General features: G+C 33.7%; 2 protein-coding genes across 2 annotated transcripts; both read left to right on the forward strand.

The window, feature by feature from the left end:
* Nucleotides 4,380-5,048, forward strand: LOC18594131. The gene has a single exon (XM_007021596.2). The coding sequence runs from the start codon at nt 4,403-4,405 to the stop codon at nt 4,826-4,828; it is 426 nt and encodes a 141-aa protein (XP_007021658.1). The 5' UTR covers nt 4,380-4,402; the 3' UTR covers nt 4,829-5,048.
* On the forward strand, nt 10,688-14,097 carry LOC18594132. The gene is made up of 4 exons (XM_018124261.1): nt 10,688-10,767; nt 11,360-11,625; nt 11,671-12,107; nt 13,936-14,097. The coding sequence occupies exons 1-4, from the start codon at nt 10,688-10,690 to the stop codon at nt 14,095-14,097; spliced, it is 945 nt and encodes a 314-aa protein (XP_017979750.1).

The following is a 17,593-nucleotide window of genomic DNA, read 5'->3' on the forward strand; positions in this document are numbered from 1 at the left end:
TTAACTTTGGCACTAATTGATTATGAGTTTTGTTTCTTTCGGTTGCGCCAAGGCAGTACCTATCAGGCAGCATTAGTTAATCTTGAATAAGTTAAATATGTGCTAAATTATAAAAGAAAACCCTCATTTTGCAGTGAACTTTTCTACTTTATTACTCCATGAGATCACCAACTTTAGGGTCTGGAAATCAAATAAAATGGATAATCACACATTAGTTGGAATCCACCATTAAAGTGTTTTCAACCATTATTAAGGTCATACGCACCCGAACATTTAGCTCATTGGTTGGTGCATGATTCCTTGCTTAAAGAGCAGGATTCGAATCCCTCATCTCCCAATTATATATAAAAAAAAAACCCTTATTAAGGTCATACATATATACTACATCTTTTCATTCGGATCAATCAATTGTAAGCATCATGCAAAATGTCAACTCATTTCAGTTGATGAAGTTCTTATGTGATTATAGCAAGAGCTGAGATTGAATCATGTATTTATCAGGAATTCTCATTTATCAGATAATAAGAAAGGGTAGTCTTATTTGTGGTCTAGACATTGTCATGCTTATATATATATATATATATATATTGAGCAGTTTGACCATGTTCCCTTACCTCTTTTCCCTTCTGCTTTACGTGATCCAAATGAAACTGGCGGCTCCAGGCTGCAGCAGCAAAGCAAATATTTAGTTTGCTTTCTATATGTGGCGCTAACCTATACTATTTTTTATTACCATGTACCTTGAAGACTCTAACATGCACAAGGTTTTTCAGGGCCGACTTCAGGCAATAGTTTATTCGGTTAAAGAACAGACAATAAAGGGTTCAAAGTGATATATTAGTATAAGACCAGCTTTTCAATAGTTAATTGACTATATAGTTGGGACTAGGGGTGGAGTTAGCCAATTTTTGTTGAAGGGGTCTAAAACGAAAAAAAAAATAAAAACTAAAAATTTTTAAAATTAATATGTTGAATTTAACCAAAGATCAAAAGATTTATAATAGACAATAATTTTATATTACATGTAAATAAAAAAACAAAAAAAAACTTATAATAGTTATCTAAGAAAGTTGTGTTTGACGATGTTTCCTAGATTCAAATTCATCAATTATTGACTCTGTAATGAAAAGATTAGCAATATCTTTCTCAATATAAACAACTAAATTATCTGTAAGAAACTCATCATCTATTTTGTTATGGAATCTTGTTTTTACAATTTTCATTACTGAAAAGACTCTCTTATAGTTGCTGTAGAAACCGGAAGAGTCAAAATAAGGCAAATTAATCTATCAATCAAGTGGTAATTCTTTGACTTTTCTGTTTCTGTTAATCTCTGATGCAATTCATAAAGTGCTTTAATTTTACACAATGGTGGTGGGTGATCTCTGTCTTTTCTTGTCCAAACTCACAAGCTCATAAATCTCTTTTGAAGAATAAGGTGTGTTTTAATGATGAGTTACAAGAAAAGAGAAATAAAAATAAAAAGACACAAAAGAGGAGAAAAAGAAAAAGAGAAAGAGGTGTAGAGAAACTTAAATTAAGGTAAAGTTAAGTAAGTTTGTGAGGTTGTTTGAATTTTTTTTTATTTATATTAATTATTAAATAAAAAATTTATTTTGAGTAGACCATTAATTATATATAATAAATAAAAATTTTCAAAAATTTTGAGGGGGCTATTGATAAAATATATATAAAATAAATATTTTTAAAAATTTTAGGGGGGACTGTTGTTGGCTTACCCTCCGCCCTTGGTTGGGACTCTTTAGTGGAAGATAAGTTGTTCTTTAAAGTCCAGTGAAACCTTAATAATATATTAGTCAGCGAAGAATTAAGGGCGGATTTAGAATTTTTTTTAATGGTGTCATAATTAAAATAATTATAATAATAATTAAAAAATATAAATATGTTAAAATTTATAAATAAAATATTTTCATATTAAATTAAAAAAAATATTAATTCGGTACATTCATTTAATATTTAAAAATAAAATATCTAAAATGACTATAATTGTTCACGATCTTTTTTCATATTTTGAAAATAGTGCATGATATCATCAGTAAAAATGTTATCAAATATATCTTTTTCAATATGTGTCACAAAGTAATCATTCATCCAAAATTATTATTCATTAGCATAAACTAAGATAATAGAATTAAATAAAATATGATTTTACATAGTAAATTATCAAATTCAACAACTAATAATATGACAATTTTCTATTTATTAATCAAAACTAAATATAAGCATCTATAAACCATATAAAGTTGAATACAAAAATCAAATAATTAGACAATATATCTATAAAATAAATAAAAAAAGAATCATAATTTCAATTATTATTTGACATGCAATACTATTTTTATTAGTTAGATTATAATTATGAATCCAAACTATTAAATTAATCAAAAAAATTTAGACATGAAATATTTAAAAACTTAATTTTGGTTGAAAATTATTTACAATTGAAATCTACATAAGTCGCTTTAAGAGAGTAAAAAACACAGTTAATGACCGAAAAAAGGAAAAATTGAAATTTTTGAACAAGGAGAATATTTAGGTTTTGACTTTTTTAATAAAATCTTAAATTATAGAATGAATTTTTTTTTTTACTTTTTACATGTAGTATTTAACTATTAATATATAAATTATTTTTTCATAAATCACTTTTATTTGACGTTATTGACCCCACTTCTTATAAAATTGTAAAAAAATAAATTCATTTGTATATTAATTACCCTAAACTATAAATAAATATTATAAAAATTAAATTTTTTGGAAAGTGAGTGGTGTCATGTGACACCACTCTCTTCGGCATGGGTCCGCCCATGTGAAGAACTCTGCTTGTATAGTTGGAAAAGATGCATCCAGTGGCTGAATATGCAGCCTATTAATATTTCCTTATACCCTTTCTAACGTTTTAGACAAGTTTTAGTGGATTCAGTTAACATTCTGTTTGTCCCCATGAAACAGTACTTCAACAGTTAGAATTTGAAACTTTCAATTTGAAGGGAATGGAAGGTTTTCTCTCATTGTGGAACTCAGCACCAATGAGTTTGAATATGCATCAAAAAAGGTAAGAAGAGCACATAGAATTTCACATATAGGTTTATGTAGAGAAGTCAGTTAATAAGAGAGGTGCAATATCCAGAGTCAGTGACCATATTGATGCCTGATGTTCCTGCAGAACTAAAAATCAGATTTAAGGATCAGAGAAAGGTTTTGAAGAACATTCAGAAACCTATATAACAAAATAGAAATAGAATGGACCTTTTCTTTTTGCTATATATGTTTAAGTACCAAGTATCTTTAACCTTAAGCAACAAGTAATAATTAGAAACAATGTCTAGGAGCTTAGACAGGATTCTTTAAGTTACTGAAAGGTAGAAATAGCATACTCTTCCCTGCCTCAATCTAACTCTCCCCGGATGTTCTGACTCAAATCCTGAAAACTTCCTCTGCTCAGAAGCACATTTGGAGATTGGAACAAAGAGTTCAATTGGACAAAATCAGGTTTGTTAAGGACATTTTACAGCATCTGTTTTCCTTAGACTTACTTCTTCAAGTTTCATTCAGTAAGAAAAATCATGTAGAAAGCATTTCAGGCATTTTTAATCTTCCTCTGCCATTTTTCATCAAATTGAAGCAATGATTTAGCTATATATCAGAATTGGGGTTTTAGTTCTGTTTTCCTACTTGTTTCTGCAATCTGCAACCTTTTATGACTTACAAGCAGATGTTCCTGTTTAGTTTTTTTTGAATGTTTAATGAAAAGAAGTAAATTAGCATGGAACCTTTGTTTGGCAAGAAAGGTTCAGAGAGAAAATGGAAATCCAGACTCCATTGCTTTCCAACAAATGCTGATGCAAAATGCCAAGGCCCCTGACTAGGAACACAACACTCTTTTTGAAAAAAACTCAGTATGCCAAAGCCTAGAAGATGAAACGAAAGTATATTCTTTACTTAATCTTTAGCCTAACATGAATTGAACTTGGATTGGTGGGGTATTAATTTTGTCTTCAAAGCCGGCAAAAAGCATTGAGACGGCGCTATTAGCCAAAGGAAAACTCTTTTCTACTTTGGGTTTTCACACTTTCAAAGTTTAAATAACATCAAAATGACAGAACGATCCAGGAGTTGAGATAACTATAAACGTCGGCTAATGTTCATCTTCTCTTCCTTGTTTGGCATTAAATTATTCTCCCAGTGTTGATTTAAGAATAGGTCAATGCAAGCACTGAATTAATCGCCAGAGAGAGGTAAAAAAAAAAGGTTATCCTTCCAATAAAATCGCATCCCATTTGACCAAACTTTAAATATTCAGGGAAAAAAAATGGGAATGAGGTCTATATATACCTCTCCTTGCACCCAAGCTTTGCAAGTATAAACCCTGACTCAAACATCAATGGCTGGCTTCAAAGTTTTGTTCTGTCTTTTCCTGCATGCTTTGTTCTTCATTTCGAGTTCTGGAACTAGACTTTTTCATCCATTTTCAATTACCGGTCAGGCATTGAAAGAAGAAGCCAATTCACAGAATAAGGTTAGTACAGATAAACTAGAGATAATTGACAGACATTTTGAATCTAAGCAATTTTCAGGCTTAGGCAAGTGGACATTGGCAGTTGAAGTTAAAGAACATCCTGAGACCAGCTCAGACAGACAAGAAGTAAGTGACAGAAATCATGCACCCAAGCAGAATCTAAGCAGTAGCAAGCGTGCAATGATAGAGGAAGCCAGAGAAGCCATTAAGGCCAGCGTACAAAGAAATGGTGGAAATCCTTTCGAGTCGAAGCGGCTTAGTCCGGGGGGACCAGATCCTCATCATCACTAATCTTACATTTTATAGCTGCCTGTGATTTACACCAGAAAAGAAAAAAATGTTAGAAATTGTATTTTCCATACATTTTTTGTACTTGTAGTGTAGATCACTAGGTTTTGTTTTTATCTTAGTGTAGATAACTGGGTTACTTTGATGGATGTTTGCACAACTTATCTTTATATTCAGCTACGGGAGATTAAAAATGATATCTTTTCACTACTAATGTAGCAGACATGGAGCTTTCTTAATAATCTATCCATCATTTTTCCGGCTATTCAACTATCTGCAATTTTTTTTTTATGCATATGTAGTCAGTGGTGCTCCATTGAGACAATTATTGGTGAAAGGATATACTCTTTTTAATCTTCTCCCCTAACCATTTTGGCGATGGTGAGACATGAGGCCATCTCCATTGAACTCATATCAGCAAAATACAACCAAAACCAATGTTTTGCATCAATCCCCTGCTCTCAGAATAATCCATTTTGGATGTTAAATGCATTGCTCGATTTCATTTTTCACCAGAAATACTCTTATTTGTACATAATTTCTAAAGGTAATATCAACCAAAATGAGTATTAGTATGTGCTCAATATATGATTTGTAATTGGAATTGATGAAGTTATATCAGGAAATTATGTTAATGTTCATGGGATTCAATTGTGGGGACAGTGCAATGCACATTGTACTGTTTTGAACTACCAACCCACTATATAAACAGTCCCCAACTATATGTGTAAGTCCTGTCAGCTGTCAAACAAAGAAATAAGAAGACACTTTTTGTGGGGGGATTCTTTCCAATATACATTTGTTCACAACTTCCTTTTTAGATTCAAGTTGGTCTTCCTAGAATTCAAAGACCAAGTTTTGACTTTGTGAAAAAAGAAGAAGAAGAAGCTGTAAATTAAACTTATCTATCTATTGCTATTAGAATGTGTGAAACGACCATCAATCTTTCTTTTTAATGCTTTATACTATATTCCTTCATCTCTATCATGGGTCACTATCAATCCCACAAATTGATGAACAAAAGGAGAAGTGGGCTTCAAGTGGATCCTACTAAAGAAATCAAGATAGGAATTAAGCCAAAGTCGGCTTAATGAAACCGACCAGACCAGAGAAGTGCCAATACTATTCTTTACTTTATGAGATTTCATCATTTGATTAAAAGAAGNGATAAATATTGCTAGATGAAGAGGTGAGAAGGGTTAGAATAAAAGGGTTGGGAAAAGAAGGGGGGGGGGGGGGGGGGGGGTGGACTATAAATCAATGGGGCAAAAAAGTGTGTGCCTGTGCATGTTCCTCAAATTTTAATAGATAGAAATGGCTAAGTATTGAGATGGGAAAGCACAAAAACTGAATCGAATTAGATAACTTCCACATGATGCTGCCCTTTTTTCGGCATTACTGAATTGACAATTTCACACAACTTTCTTTTCTTTGATTCCTTCACGTCTTGAAATCATTTTCTTTTAATCGTCTTGGCAGCAAAACTCTTATCTCGAGTCAACAAATATGTTATTATATTCAACACTGATATCATGTTAAAAAGTTATTTGAATTGTAATTCAGTCTATACTTTTAAATTTTTTAAATTAAAAATTTCGTTAATCAATTTAGAAAGAAGAAAATTAAATTAAATACAGAGAGGTGAATTCTTGCTGAATTGCTACGAGGAATACAACATGAGGCTAAAGCCCTAGCAACATGGGAAATCTTAGTTTTACTCTCTCAAGCTAAAGCTAAACGATGAATCTTATATGCCTAGACATGAACGAAATGTAGAAGATTTGGACATTGTTTTAGTTTCTATTACCGACCAAATCCACCTAGCTAGCAACCAAAATCTTTCAAGCTTTTGGTTAACATCTGCATCTTAAACATGACTCAAAAGGCTATTCTTTCGAAGGCTACATGGTTTATGCTTAGTTTGGTATTGCTGTTGCAATCCGAACAAAAATGGGAAAAGTGTATTCGGAAAGTACTGTGAAAAATTCGGTGAAAAGTGTGATTTGAGATTGTAAAAAATTGTCTGAAAATACAATACCAAACAGACCCTTAATTAGTTCCATTGAGAAGTAGGTAATCAACTTGGAATCCCCAAAAGGATTCGGATTCAAGAAATTTGTTAAACTAAACTTTCAAGGGTCGGGGCAGAGAGGTTGGCTTGAACCATCCTTTTATCCGAATATTCATTTTTCTTTTTCACTTTGTCGGGCACCCTTTTCTTAATCTTGTGTCATCATTTTCAAGCCTGGAAATTCCACATAGTTAAGCCGTTTTCTTTTGAAAAGTTGAATTTCACCAAGAACAATCCAAGGATATCATATTAATTTAGAATGATTTAAATACGTATGCCAATTTTTCCTACCCACCCACCTTAATGTGATTTCTAGCACCAATGTGATGGTCAAATTCCTCCAGTATTCAAAGCAAAATCCATCACAAAGAGAGCAATATTCGAGTCTGACAAAGATATGTCCATTTGATTATCTTGGTTCATAAACAGGTCACAACCCGCCGATACATTCAGGGGCTGCGTATCTTCTCCTGCCTTCTTTTCAATATCAGTGATGAAAATCTAGATACCCCACAGTTTTCTTTCGGCTATGCTTCAATAGCTCATTCCTTGACAATACATATTGTCATAATCAAATAGAATCGCATCAACAATAGTATAGAATTGAAGCTTTTAATTTGTTGCTGCAATTTAATATAAACTAATGATGTTTTTGAAGGGTTCTGATCATTTTTGACAAACTGTTATGTACATGACATACTGTTCTATAAGGTCGAACGTACACAGCAAACGTACATCTTCAAAGCATATCAAGATTTCTTTAGATACAATAACAATTTACGTATGCATTTGAATAAGATATACATGAAACGATTTCGTTAGGACTTAAGGATAAGAAGATGAAGACTAGAAGAGGAAGATGATGTCATGGATATTTAGTTGTGCACACTCAGCTAGTATATCGATCTGCCTTTCAAAGTAGATATCCAATATACATTAGAATTAGGTCCTATCATTTGTTAGAAAGGTCGAATGCTTCAAAGTTGACTTTACCTAAACTTATCTCCAATCCTGATTGTTCTAACCAATTGATAGTCAAGAGAGTTAGGAAAACATATTGGCACAGTAGTTATTTATTTGGTTTGATTTAATCCTTCCAATCCACTGTGGAATATACTACCAAAATTCATGTTGTAAAGCTGTAACTAGATTTTAATGAGTTGGAGGGGGACTGTGGAAGTCAAACTCAAGTAGCTACATATGTATTCACTGTTAAATAACATCAGCAGCTACTCCAGCCTTCTGTCATCTGTATTGGATGGCTCATCATGTATGTTTTTCAGGTAAATCACACTTAATGGATGATCCAAATCATAGAAATACGTAAATACGTACTTATATTTTTCTTGCATACTAAGTAACAGAGTGTCATTCAGACAATATAATCTAAGTTATTGAAGCAGCTCTAGAGAATGACTCTAGGGGCCAACATGCCATGTTAATCCTAAGGCAAGTACTCTGATCTACTCATTATGGAAAAATCATTCAATCATCAATGATGATACCTCAACTATCAAACGTGGGTGTAATTGAATAAACTTTGACCAGTTTTGATATATATCGGTGAAGTCGTAGACATGTACGCATGTAACATTCTAAATGCTGTCATAGTCAATAATCTGCTTCCATGTGGATAAGAAACGCTGGTGTATGGTTTTATCCACACTAATTTGCCAAATCCAAATTCCATCCATTACCTTACGGACAATTCTTACTCAACACTACCTTAAACCTTCTGGGTTTCAATGCAAAAATGATTATCCCTTGACTTTCCCTGCCATTTTGACCTGCAAAAATATAATGCTATCTACCTTTACCATCTGTTCTACTTCTAAGTGTTTGCTTCGGATCATGTCGAGTTTAGCCAACGAGTAAGTTCTTCAGATACAATTATGTAAAGTCCGCAGGTCAACATATATGTGGACAAAAGAATTTGCTAGCCAAAATGTTAAAGTTTTGAAGTAAACCAGGGAACTTAATGGATTACGCGTTGCTCTTCAAAAAAGATGGTTTGTGCATGCTTGCGGCTCGCAAAAGGCCAAAACAGACCACAAATAGATAAAAGAAGTAATATTTTCCATATTCATGCATGAGGACAACTTTCCAAATTTCCTCCATTGGAGAAAAAGGATTAGGACGAGGCAAAGGGAGTATGAGCTAATGATCAAAGGTTGTATTGTCTTCATTAGCTTTTGAGTCAATTCTGTCATGATGTTATATTAGTTTAAGATAAGTACTACAGAACAAGAATGACTAGATTTTCGAGATGCCACATCCAAACAGCCTTTTGGCTGTTTATGAAGGGAAAGAACACCAACTTTGCTAGGCAAATAAGGATTGGGAAACAAAACATTATGTTTCATTTGTCTAAGGTAATGGAGATGACTCAAGAAAGCAGAAAATTAGCTGTGTTTTGGAGAGAGACAAACCTGATTATACGTCGACGTTCCATTATCAATATGTCTTATATTGGAGAAATAAGGACTTTTTATGATAATGTCATTTCAATCTTGTCCCACTAGTTTATATGCACAGTTTTCTGCTTCACTATATAAGTTGATTGCATGTTTATCGATTACTTACTTCTTTCTCCTTCTTAAAAGAGTAAAATGGCTACTGCTTCCAACACTAGGCTCTTGCTGTTGTTCATGATCATTTTATTGATGCTTGTAGTGAGATATTTTGAGGCAAGGCCTTCTCATGGTATCCCAACTTTGACTCAAAAGATTGATAGCAGCACTATCCTGCAGAAACTTGGTTATGATGTATCCAAAATTGCCTACTACAGAAGGATGCTGGGTGCTGATCCTGATAGGATCTCTCCCGGCGGTCCAGATCCTCAACATCACTAATACTCACCAGCCCTGAGGGTAGATGTCAGGACTTGCATAATGTTGTCTAGGGTACTTAAAACTTTTTTTTTCCCTTTATAAATAAACCCCAAGAGAGGATACATTAAATTCTTTGCTCTTGGATATCAATGTGAAATGAAGATTCATTCCTCAGGTACTTGGGCAGGTGGCTTTTTGAGTAGAAATTTTAGGTTCGAGCTGCAGTACTTTTCCTTGTGTTCCAAAAATAATAAAAATAAGCTCATCCTTCTTCAGGATGTTTGTAGGCTTGCATTTTGAGTCGGAAAAGTTAGGCTTCTTACATTTTCCTGTCTCTCTTCTGGAGTAAGCAGTATCCTGCTCACTGCTTGTGAGCAGCCATCTCTGTATCTTTGATTAATTTAAGCTTTATGAGATTATCTTTATGATTATATTCACCAGATTATCTTCATCAAAGCAAAGCTACAGGTCATACTGACGTAGGTCGTCATGTGTTGTAGATTTTGTTACAACATGTATTGTTTTTTAATTTTTGAGAAAGCGAAAGTTCAGATTAGGTTGGCAAATGTCATCTGAAAAAATATGTTGCTTTCAGAATTGCGAATCTAGTTAGCATCATTATCCAAGGCCCCCCTATCCAATAGGTATAAGTCATTGAATATTATGTTGTTTGGCCACTAACTGCCCTTACTGAAAAACATGGTATAAAGGGGAACGGCGCAGCAAGATGGGGACAATATACTTCTCAAAATATCAAAATAGGGTTCTGTACAATGTCGGATTTATATACAGAGCTGTACAAGTGTGAGCAGAGGAAAGAGAAAAACATAACAAATCTACCTTTAGTTAAAGCTAAAAAACCAACTCAACTAACATTTGAAAATGAAGGCTTCTTAGTGAAGCGTTGCATTTCATATGCTGTCTTCTTTTATTTTTTCTGCCTTTAGTAAAATCGTGCATATGGGGTCTCCATGTCCAGCTATGGCTTCGAGTCCTCGGTACTCTTCTGCTTCTTCTTCCTTTGTTCTTCAGCCATTTATGTCAGTTCAGGACTTATTTACTTACTTCATTTATACTCCTACTCAAGAGGAACGATGAATGTTATCAACGTTCATCTTGCTCAACAAATTTTTAAACTGCTTTGGCTGTAAAGCCTTGGTGAACATGTTTGCTACTTGCAGATTTGTTGAGATATACGGTGGTTTGACTTCTTCTGCTATCACCTTTTCATGAATGAAATGGCAGTCCATTTCAATGTGTTTCGTTCACTTGACTATCTGAGTAAAGTTCCACTGGTCCTTGATGCTTAATTCCAAAATTTGCCAGTAAATACTTTATCCATATAATCTCACAGCATATAGCCGCCATTGATCTGTACTCTGTCTCTACTGAACTCCTTGCCACTACAGTTTGTTTCTTCGATTTCCAGCTCACTAATGAATCCCCAATGAAGATACTATTCCCTGTGATTGATCTTCTAGAGTCATGACAGCCTGCCTAGTAGCTGTCACAATAAGCTTTGATTCTCCGTGGGAGGCACGCTGTTACAGCCTCTCAAAGTCACAAAGTTTTATACGTTTCCCAAAACGACCCATCGTCACTTGTAGGAGTGTCTGCATCTGTCACTCTCAGATGCATTTCAAGCTCTTCAAAGAAGCAGTCATTTACAGTTTCGCACCTTAAAAAGAAATGTGGGTTGTCCTCGGAATCTGCTTTAACTGCAGCCAAATATGTTCAGTTTGCAACCTCGGATAGAGCTGACACTGTCATTGCCTTCTTCAAGAACCACGGTTTCTCAGAACCCCAAATCACCCGCCTCATCAAGGGACGGCCGGTAGTGCTTTTATATGATGTCGAGAAAACCCTTTCGCCCAAACTTGAGTTTTTGCGCTCTAAAGGTACTTGAAGCCCTGACCTTATCAAAATCTTGTCTGATAACCCAGCAATTTTTGGGTCAAGCTTAGAGAAACAAATTGTCCCTTCTTTTAATGGTCTTAGTAATTTACTGAAGTCTGATGAGAAGATTATTCATGCTGTAAAACGCTATCCTCGCCATGTATGTTATGATCTTAATGCCATTTTGTTACCCAATATCGATCTTCTGCTGGATAATGGAGTGCCTGAATGTAGTATTGTTACAACACTTCATTCACTGCCTTCAACATTAATGAGAAGTCCAATTCAGTTTAAGAACATGGTAGAGGAAACAAAGGAAATGGGGTTCATCCCTTCCAGGCCAATGTTTATGGTAGCACTCTGTGCAATGAGTTCAATGAGCAAATCAACATGGAAGAAGAAGTTTGAAGTTTTTAAGAAGTTTGGTTGGTCTGAGAAAGAGGCTTTGGAAGCTTTTCGGAGGTATCCCATGTTTATTAAGTTGTGAGGATAAATTTATGTTGACAATGGATTTCCTTGTGAATAAAATGGGTTTTCGATCTTCGATTTTCGCCAAACGTCCCCGTATACTAATGATGATCTTGGATAAAAAGATTGTTCCAAGGGGTCTGTTTGCTCTAGATTTGTTGTCCAAAGGTATTATCAAGCGTGTTAACTTGCAGGATTTGTTGGAGACTTTTAGACAATTTATTTAGAAAAAATTATGAAAAATAACCTTTTTCATAAGCTTAATTTAAAAATATTATTTTTTATAATTTTAATTATTTTTTGTCAATTTTTGATATGACTTGACAATAATACCCTTTAAATAATTTCAGACAAATTAAAATGGTTTCAGTTTTCTCTCTCCCGTCATCCAGATAAAAATTTCAAAATTAAATTTCGATTTCTCTCTTTACTCAAATATGTCTATCTCGTCTTCCAATTCACAGATATGACATCAAGCTCTTTCTTATTTTGTTTTATTTTTTCGAATGGTGGATTTTGGGGTTCTTAAAGGCGATGAACAACGATTTTGCTCAGGGAGAAAGAACAGCTAAAGCATGTTTGATGAGTTTTATGGTGGTTCACGATTTTGTTGTGTCTGAAATTGGAATAATTGTTAAGCATGTTTGCTAGGGATTTTGATTTTTTTTATGAGATTTTGAGTTGAAATCGTTCAGGGAATATTTTGTAAAGATTGTATATTTTGTTTTTGTATAAGGGGAATGAGCAAGACCTCACAATAAGGATATATTTTCTCTTGCTTTGGAGGGTTATAGAGTTTTGTAACCTATCTTTTATGAAATGCACAATTTCATAGCTTAGCAAAAAAAAAAAATGTGTTTTAGGTTCTTGAGTTTATTAGTTTATTGATAGAACCCCAAAGTTGAGTTTACTGATTTTTAGGTATTACGTGACTTAATCACCGTGTGATTAGTTTTTAGTCATTACGTGATTGGTTTTAGGCATTACGTGACTAGTTTTTATACATTGCATGACTGATTTTTAAGCAATGCCTAAGTCACACAATGCCTTACTAACCAGTCACGCAATGTCTTACTAACAAGTCATGCAATACCTTACAACAAGTCACGCAATGCCTATCAACTAGTCATGCAATGCCTTATCTAAAACTAGTCACGCAATGCCTTATCAAAAATTAGTCACGCAATGTCCAAAGTTAATCACGCAATACCATATCAGAAACTAGTCGTGCAATGCCTTATAAAAAACTAGTTACGCAATGTCAAAATTTAGTCACGCAATGCCTATTAACTAGTCACGCAATGCCTATTAACTAGTCACGCAATGCCTTATGAAAAATTAGTTACGTAATGTCCAAATTCAGTAACGCAATATCCAAAGTCAATCACGTAATGTTTAAAAACTCATCACATAATTTTCAAAAATCACCAAAACTACTGAATTCCATTTAACAAGATCAATAACTTCAAACGATATACCATATTCCAGTTAACAACATAATTAACAAATATAAATGCTCAAAATATTCGAAAGTTTTTCTTCATATATCAAAAATCACTCTAAAATATTTTAAAATACTCAAAACGCTCACAGGTTTTCTTCGTGTATCAAACACTGCTCAAAATGCTTAAACGTTTTTCTTTCTGGTGAGGAATAATCCAGAGATGAATAGTCTGGTGAGAAAAGCTCAAAAAATATGAGTTAGTTTAAGGCACAAACCTAAACATACTTGACCCGTTAATAGGTTTCGGGTTGAGACGCGGAGCCTAGCGAATGGGTCGATTTCATTAAAGACAATTTTGTTCAATTTTTTTTCTCTTGACTAAAAACATATAAAATTATAGGGAGGATCATTCTTAAAAACGCCTTATGCCTTAGGCCCATTTATGAAAAGCACTCATTTATTTATTGAGAAGTTTGTGAACCGCTTTAAAGTAGAAGTGTCTGAGCTCTTAAAGCTATATCAAGAGAAGCTCAATCTTTCCAAAAACTGGAAAATTGGTTGATACAAGCTGCAGCATTTATAGATCGTTGACATTAAAAGATTCAGATTTTCTCATGGTACTTTGATTGAGTTTGATTCTTTATTTTGAAACTTTGCTTGGGTTTAGGTTAGAAATGCAGCTAATACAAATTTTTAGTTTATTCTTTTCTGCCATTAGTGAAACTTGAATTCGACTTAAAGTTCATCAATATTCCTTATCTTGGTGACCCTTTTAAATACTTTAGGACTTTGTATGCTGCCATTTGATGTCTGTGTGAGGGCCTCTCCATAAATTGGGAAAGAACCTAAATTGCAAATGAGATGTCTAGTCTACTGAGAGTTAAATAAAGCAGCTTTCCAATGAGTTGTTTGTAGCTAGTGGGATCTGTTAATTTCTCATCACCATTAGTTTTGTGCAGCCTATGCTTGTAGTTTATGGGAGTACTAACTAGTTTAACTGTTGGGATGAGCTTTACAGCCAATTGGGATTGGTTAAGACTTGATTCCAATCATGCAACAATATCATTCATGTTGAATTATTAGAAGTTTTTCTTGCTCAAGAAGACATCAATTATAATGAGTTATAAGTCTAATTGGATGAAGTCCATGAGATTAATATGTCTTGCAAGGGACTTGTAATGGGTTGCAGTTATGAGATTCTTATGCATCAAAGCATAATCTCAAAATGTTCTTGGTCAATGTATCATTGAGACTAGGCATCAATGATGCTTAGAGACTGGTATATTCTATGTTCCTTACTTTGAAAGTAAGCAATCGATCTCATAGATTGAAGTATAGAGATATTTGGAACTAGAATATAGGTGCTTGCTTAGTAAAGCAAGTTCAATGAACATAACCCACCATGAGAAGTGCATTTGGTAATACACTCTAGTGTCTATGCAAACTTCTCATGTGTCAGTTTTGTAAATACTCCCTAGACTTGAGATACCAGGTTGTCTTATGTGTGGAGTGCTATGCTTTGATTTCATCCTTACAGGTGTCTAACCAAGGATGCCAAAACAAGATGATTTTGAGTATCGAAAGAAACATCTGAAAGCAAATGAGTGGTCAAGATAGAAATCATCGTCTCAAGTGTTTTAGAGGACATATCCTATCAGTTTTTGGTTAACATTAGTTTATTGAAGTCCTTTTCTAAGGCGACATGGAGATTATGAAAAAAGATTTTATAACTATCCATAGAGCTAATGCTATAACTGTAAGAACAAATATGGAGGTCAATAAGAGTCGACATTGTACCAAGCTCTTATCATCTCTGGATATATAATGAAGGAATAAATTACACTAATAGATTGTACACTGAAAGGTTGTCCAAGAACCCTTTGACTCTCTTAACAATTGAGTGGTCATGATGCATTACTAGATGCCAATATTAGTTTATGGAATTAATTATAAATTAATTGATTGAAATTTATATTAATCAATTAAGTCATTAATCAATTCCATTGTCAACATGTTAGGAACCTAATGAGTCATACACAATTATTACATTTGAATTAAATTGCGAGAATGATGATTTAAGTTAGACTTAAATCACATTTAGACATAATTATAAATTGTTATAATTACAAGGCCTTGATTGCAAAATATAAAGGAAATTAATTTTGATTTTAACTTCCAAAGACTTAATTAAAAGAGTTCAATTAAGTAATGGGCTTAATATTATAATGTGTTACAATATTGAGGGCTTAATTGCATAATTGAAGTTATTTTAACCTAATTATATAAATCACCTTTTTAACTATTTTTCACATGAGAGTTTTTCACAATTGAAGAAAACCTAGTTTTGTTAGAAAAAGAAAAACGTTTTCTTTCTTTGCCATCACTCTCTTTGTGTGAAAAGATAAAATTGCTTATGAAGCAATTTTCAAGAGAAGTTTGGATAGGATTGTGAAAAAGCAGAAAAGGACAATTGTTGTCTTCTTTGCTAGCACAAAGTATAGTTAAAAATTTCCTCCTTTGTAGAAGGTTCAGGTGCAATCGTGTATACTACCGTCGGAGGCCAAGCACTTGATTAGCTAGGGTTTTTGCTCCTTGTACTGTTCACAGAATTGCTTCGGGAAGTGCCATTGTAATTAAGAAATTACTTGGCAAGGTAACTTTCTGAATAATAATTTATTTTGTACTTTTATGTGTTAAATATCACCAAGGTGATCCATGGGTGGAGGCATGTTTTGGTTGTTTAGTTATAAAGTTTTAATTTTCTTTTCGTTGCGTATTTTGAGCATAAAGTCTATAGCCAAACCCATCATTAGCTTTCAGTAGTCCATGCTCCTCTAGTAAGTCCCAAGTATACATTCTTTGACAAATTAAGATACCATCTAATGCTCTTGCAATTTCTAGTCCAAGGAAAAATTTGACATTACCAAGATCCTTTAGCTTGAATTGCGTGTTTAGAAATTCTTTAACATCTTTTGCTGCCTTGGTAGATGTACTACTTATAAGAATATCTTCTACATATAGCAATAAGGCAATAAACTCTCCAGTGCTGTCTTCATAGTGAGCAATGAGTAATCCGTAATTGATTGTGTAAATCTTTAACATTAGGTGTTTATTGTAGAATAGATGCTGTAAATTTGGCATTCCATTTTCTGGAAACCTGTTTAAGGCCATAAAGTGACTTGTTGAGTTTGCATACCAGCTTGGTTCTTGTAAGATACTCCTTTTCGATTTCATATCCCTCTAGTAACTTCATATAGACATCCTCTTTTAAATCTCCATTTAAGAATGCATTGTCCACATCCAACTGTGACAATGTCTAGTTATTTGCAATTGCAAATGCAAAAAATATTCTAACTGTGGTTTGTTTTGCCACTGGACTAAAAGTCTCCTGGTAGCCAAGTCCTGCCATTTGATTGTAGCCTTTAGCTATAAGCCTTGCCTTATATCATTCAATTTCACCATTGGCATTGAGCTTCACCTTATAAACCCACCTATAACCTATCACATGAGCATTATGGGGCATAGGAACTATGTGCCATGTATCATTATCATCCATAGCTTGTAGTTCAAGCTTCATAACCTCTTTCAAATGTGAATGATTAGCAACTTCAAGGTAAGAATGTGGTTCATGTATTTGTGACAATGAAGTTGTGAATGTTTTGTGTGCAGGTGACAAATGTTTGGTGGCTACATGCCTAGTTATAGAATGAGAAGTGACATTGTTTGAATGAAAAGGTAAGTCTGTGTAATTAGCTTCAAGGTATTTAGGTATGTGTTTTGGTCTTGAACTTTTTATGATTGGCAAATTGGTTGCAAAATCACTGCTGTTTGAATCATTGTTTGTATCATTAACATTCTGCATACTATCAGCAGCAGTAGGCACACTGATTGTGTGAGGTGAAAGTGATACAAAATCATTTGAATTTGATGTTATTGAAGTTTGTGAGGGCTGGACAGGTTTAAAAGAATGTGTTTCAGCTGATGATTGATTTGGTTAATGAAAATTTGGATGATTGGATTCAAAAATATGTAGATAATCAGCATGCACATTAGGTGTT

Source organism: Theobroma cacao, chromosome 7 (assembly GCF_000208745.1).
Source record: "Theobroma cacao cultivar B97-61/B2 chromosome 7, Criollo_cocoa_genome_V2, whole genome shotgun sequence".
Lineage (NCBI taxonomy): Eukaryota > Viridiplantae > Streptophyta > Magnoliopsida > Malvales > Malvaceae > Theobroma > Theobroma cacao.

Coding starts and splice junctions, on each gene's coding strand:
- LOC18594131 (XM_007021596.2), top strand. CDS start 4,403: ATGGCTGGCTTCAAAGTTTTGTTCTGTCTTTTCCTGCATGCTTTGTTC.
- LOC18594132 (XM_018124261.1), top strand. CDS start 10,688: ATGGGGTCTCCATGTCCAGCTATGGCTTCGAGTCCTCGGTACTCTTCT. Junction 11,626..11,670: donor TGAGTTTTTGCGCTCTAAAG/GTACTTGAAGCC, acceptor CTGATAACCCAG/CAATTTTTGGGTCAAGCTTA. Junction 12,108..13,935: donor ATCCCATGTTTATTAAGTTG/TGAGGATAAATT, acceptor ATAAAATTATAG/GGAGGATCATTCTTAAAAAC.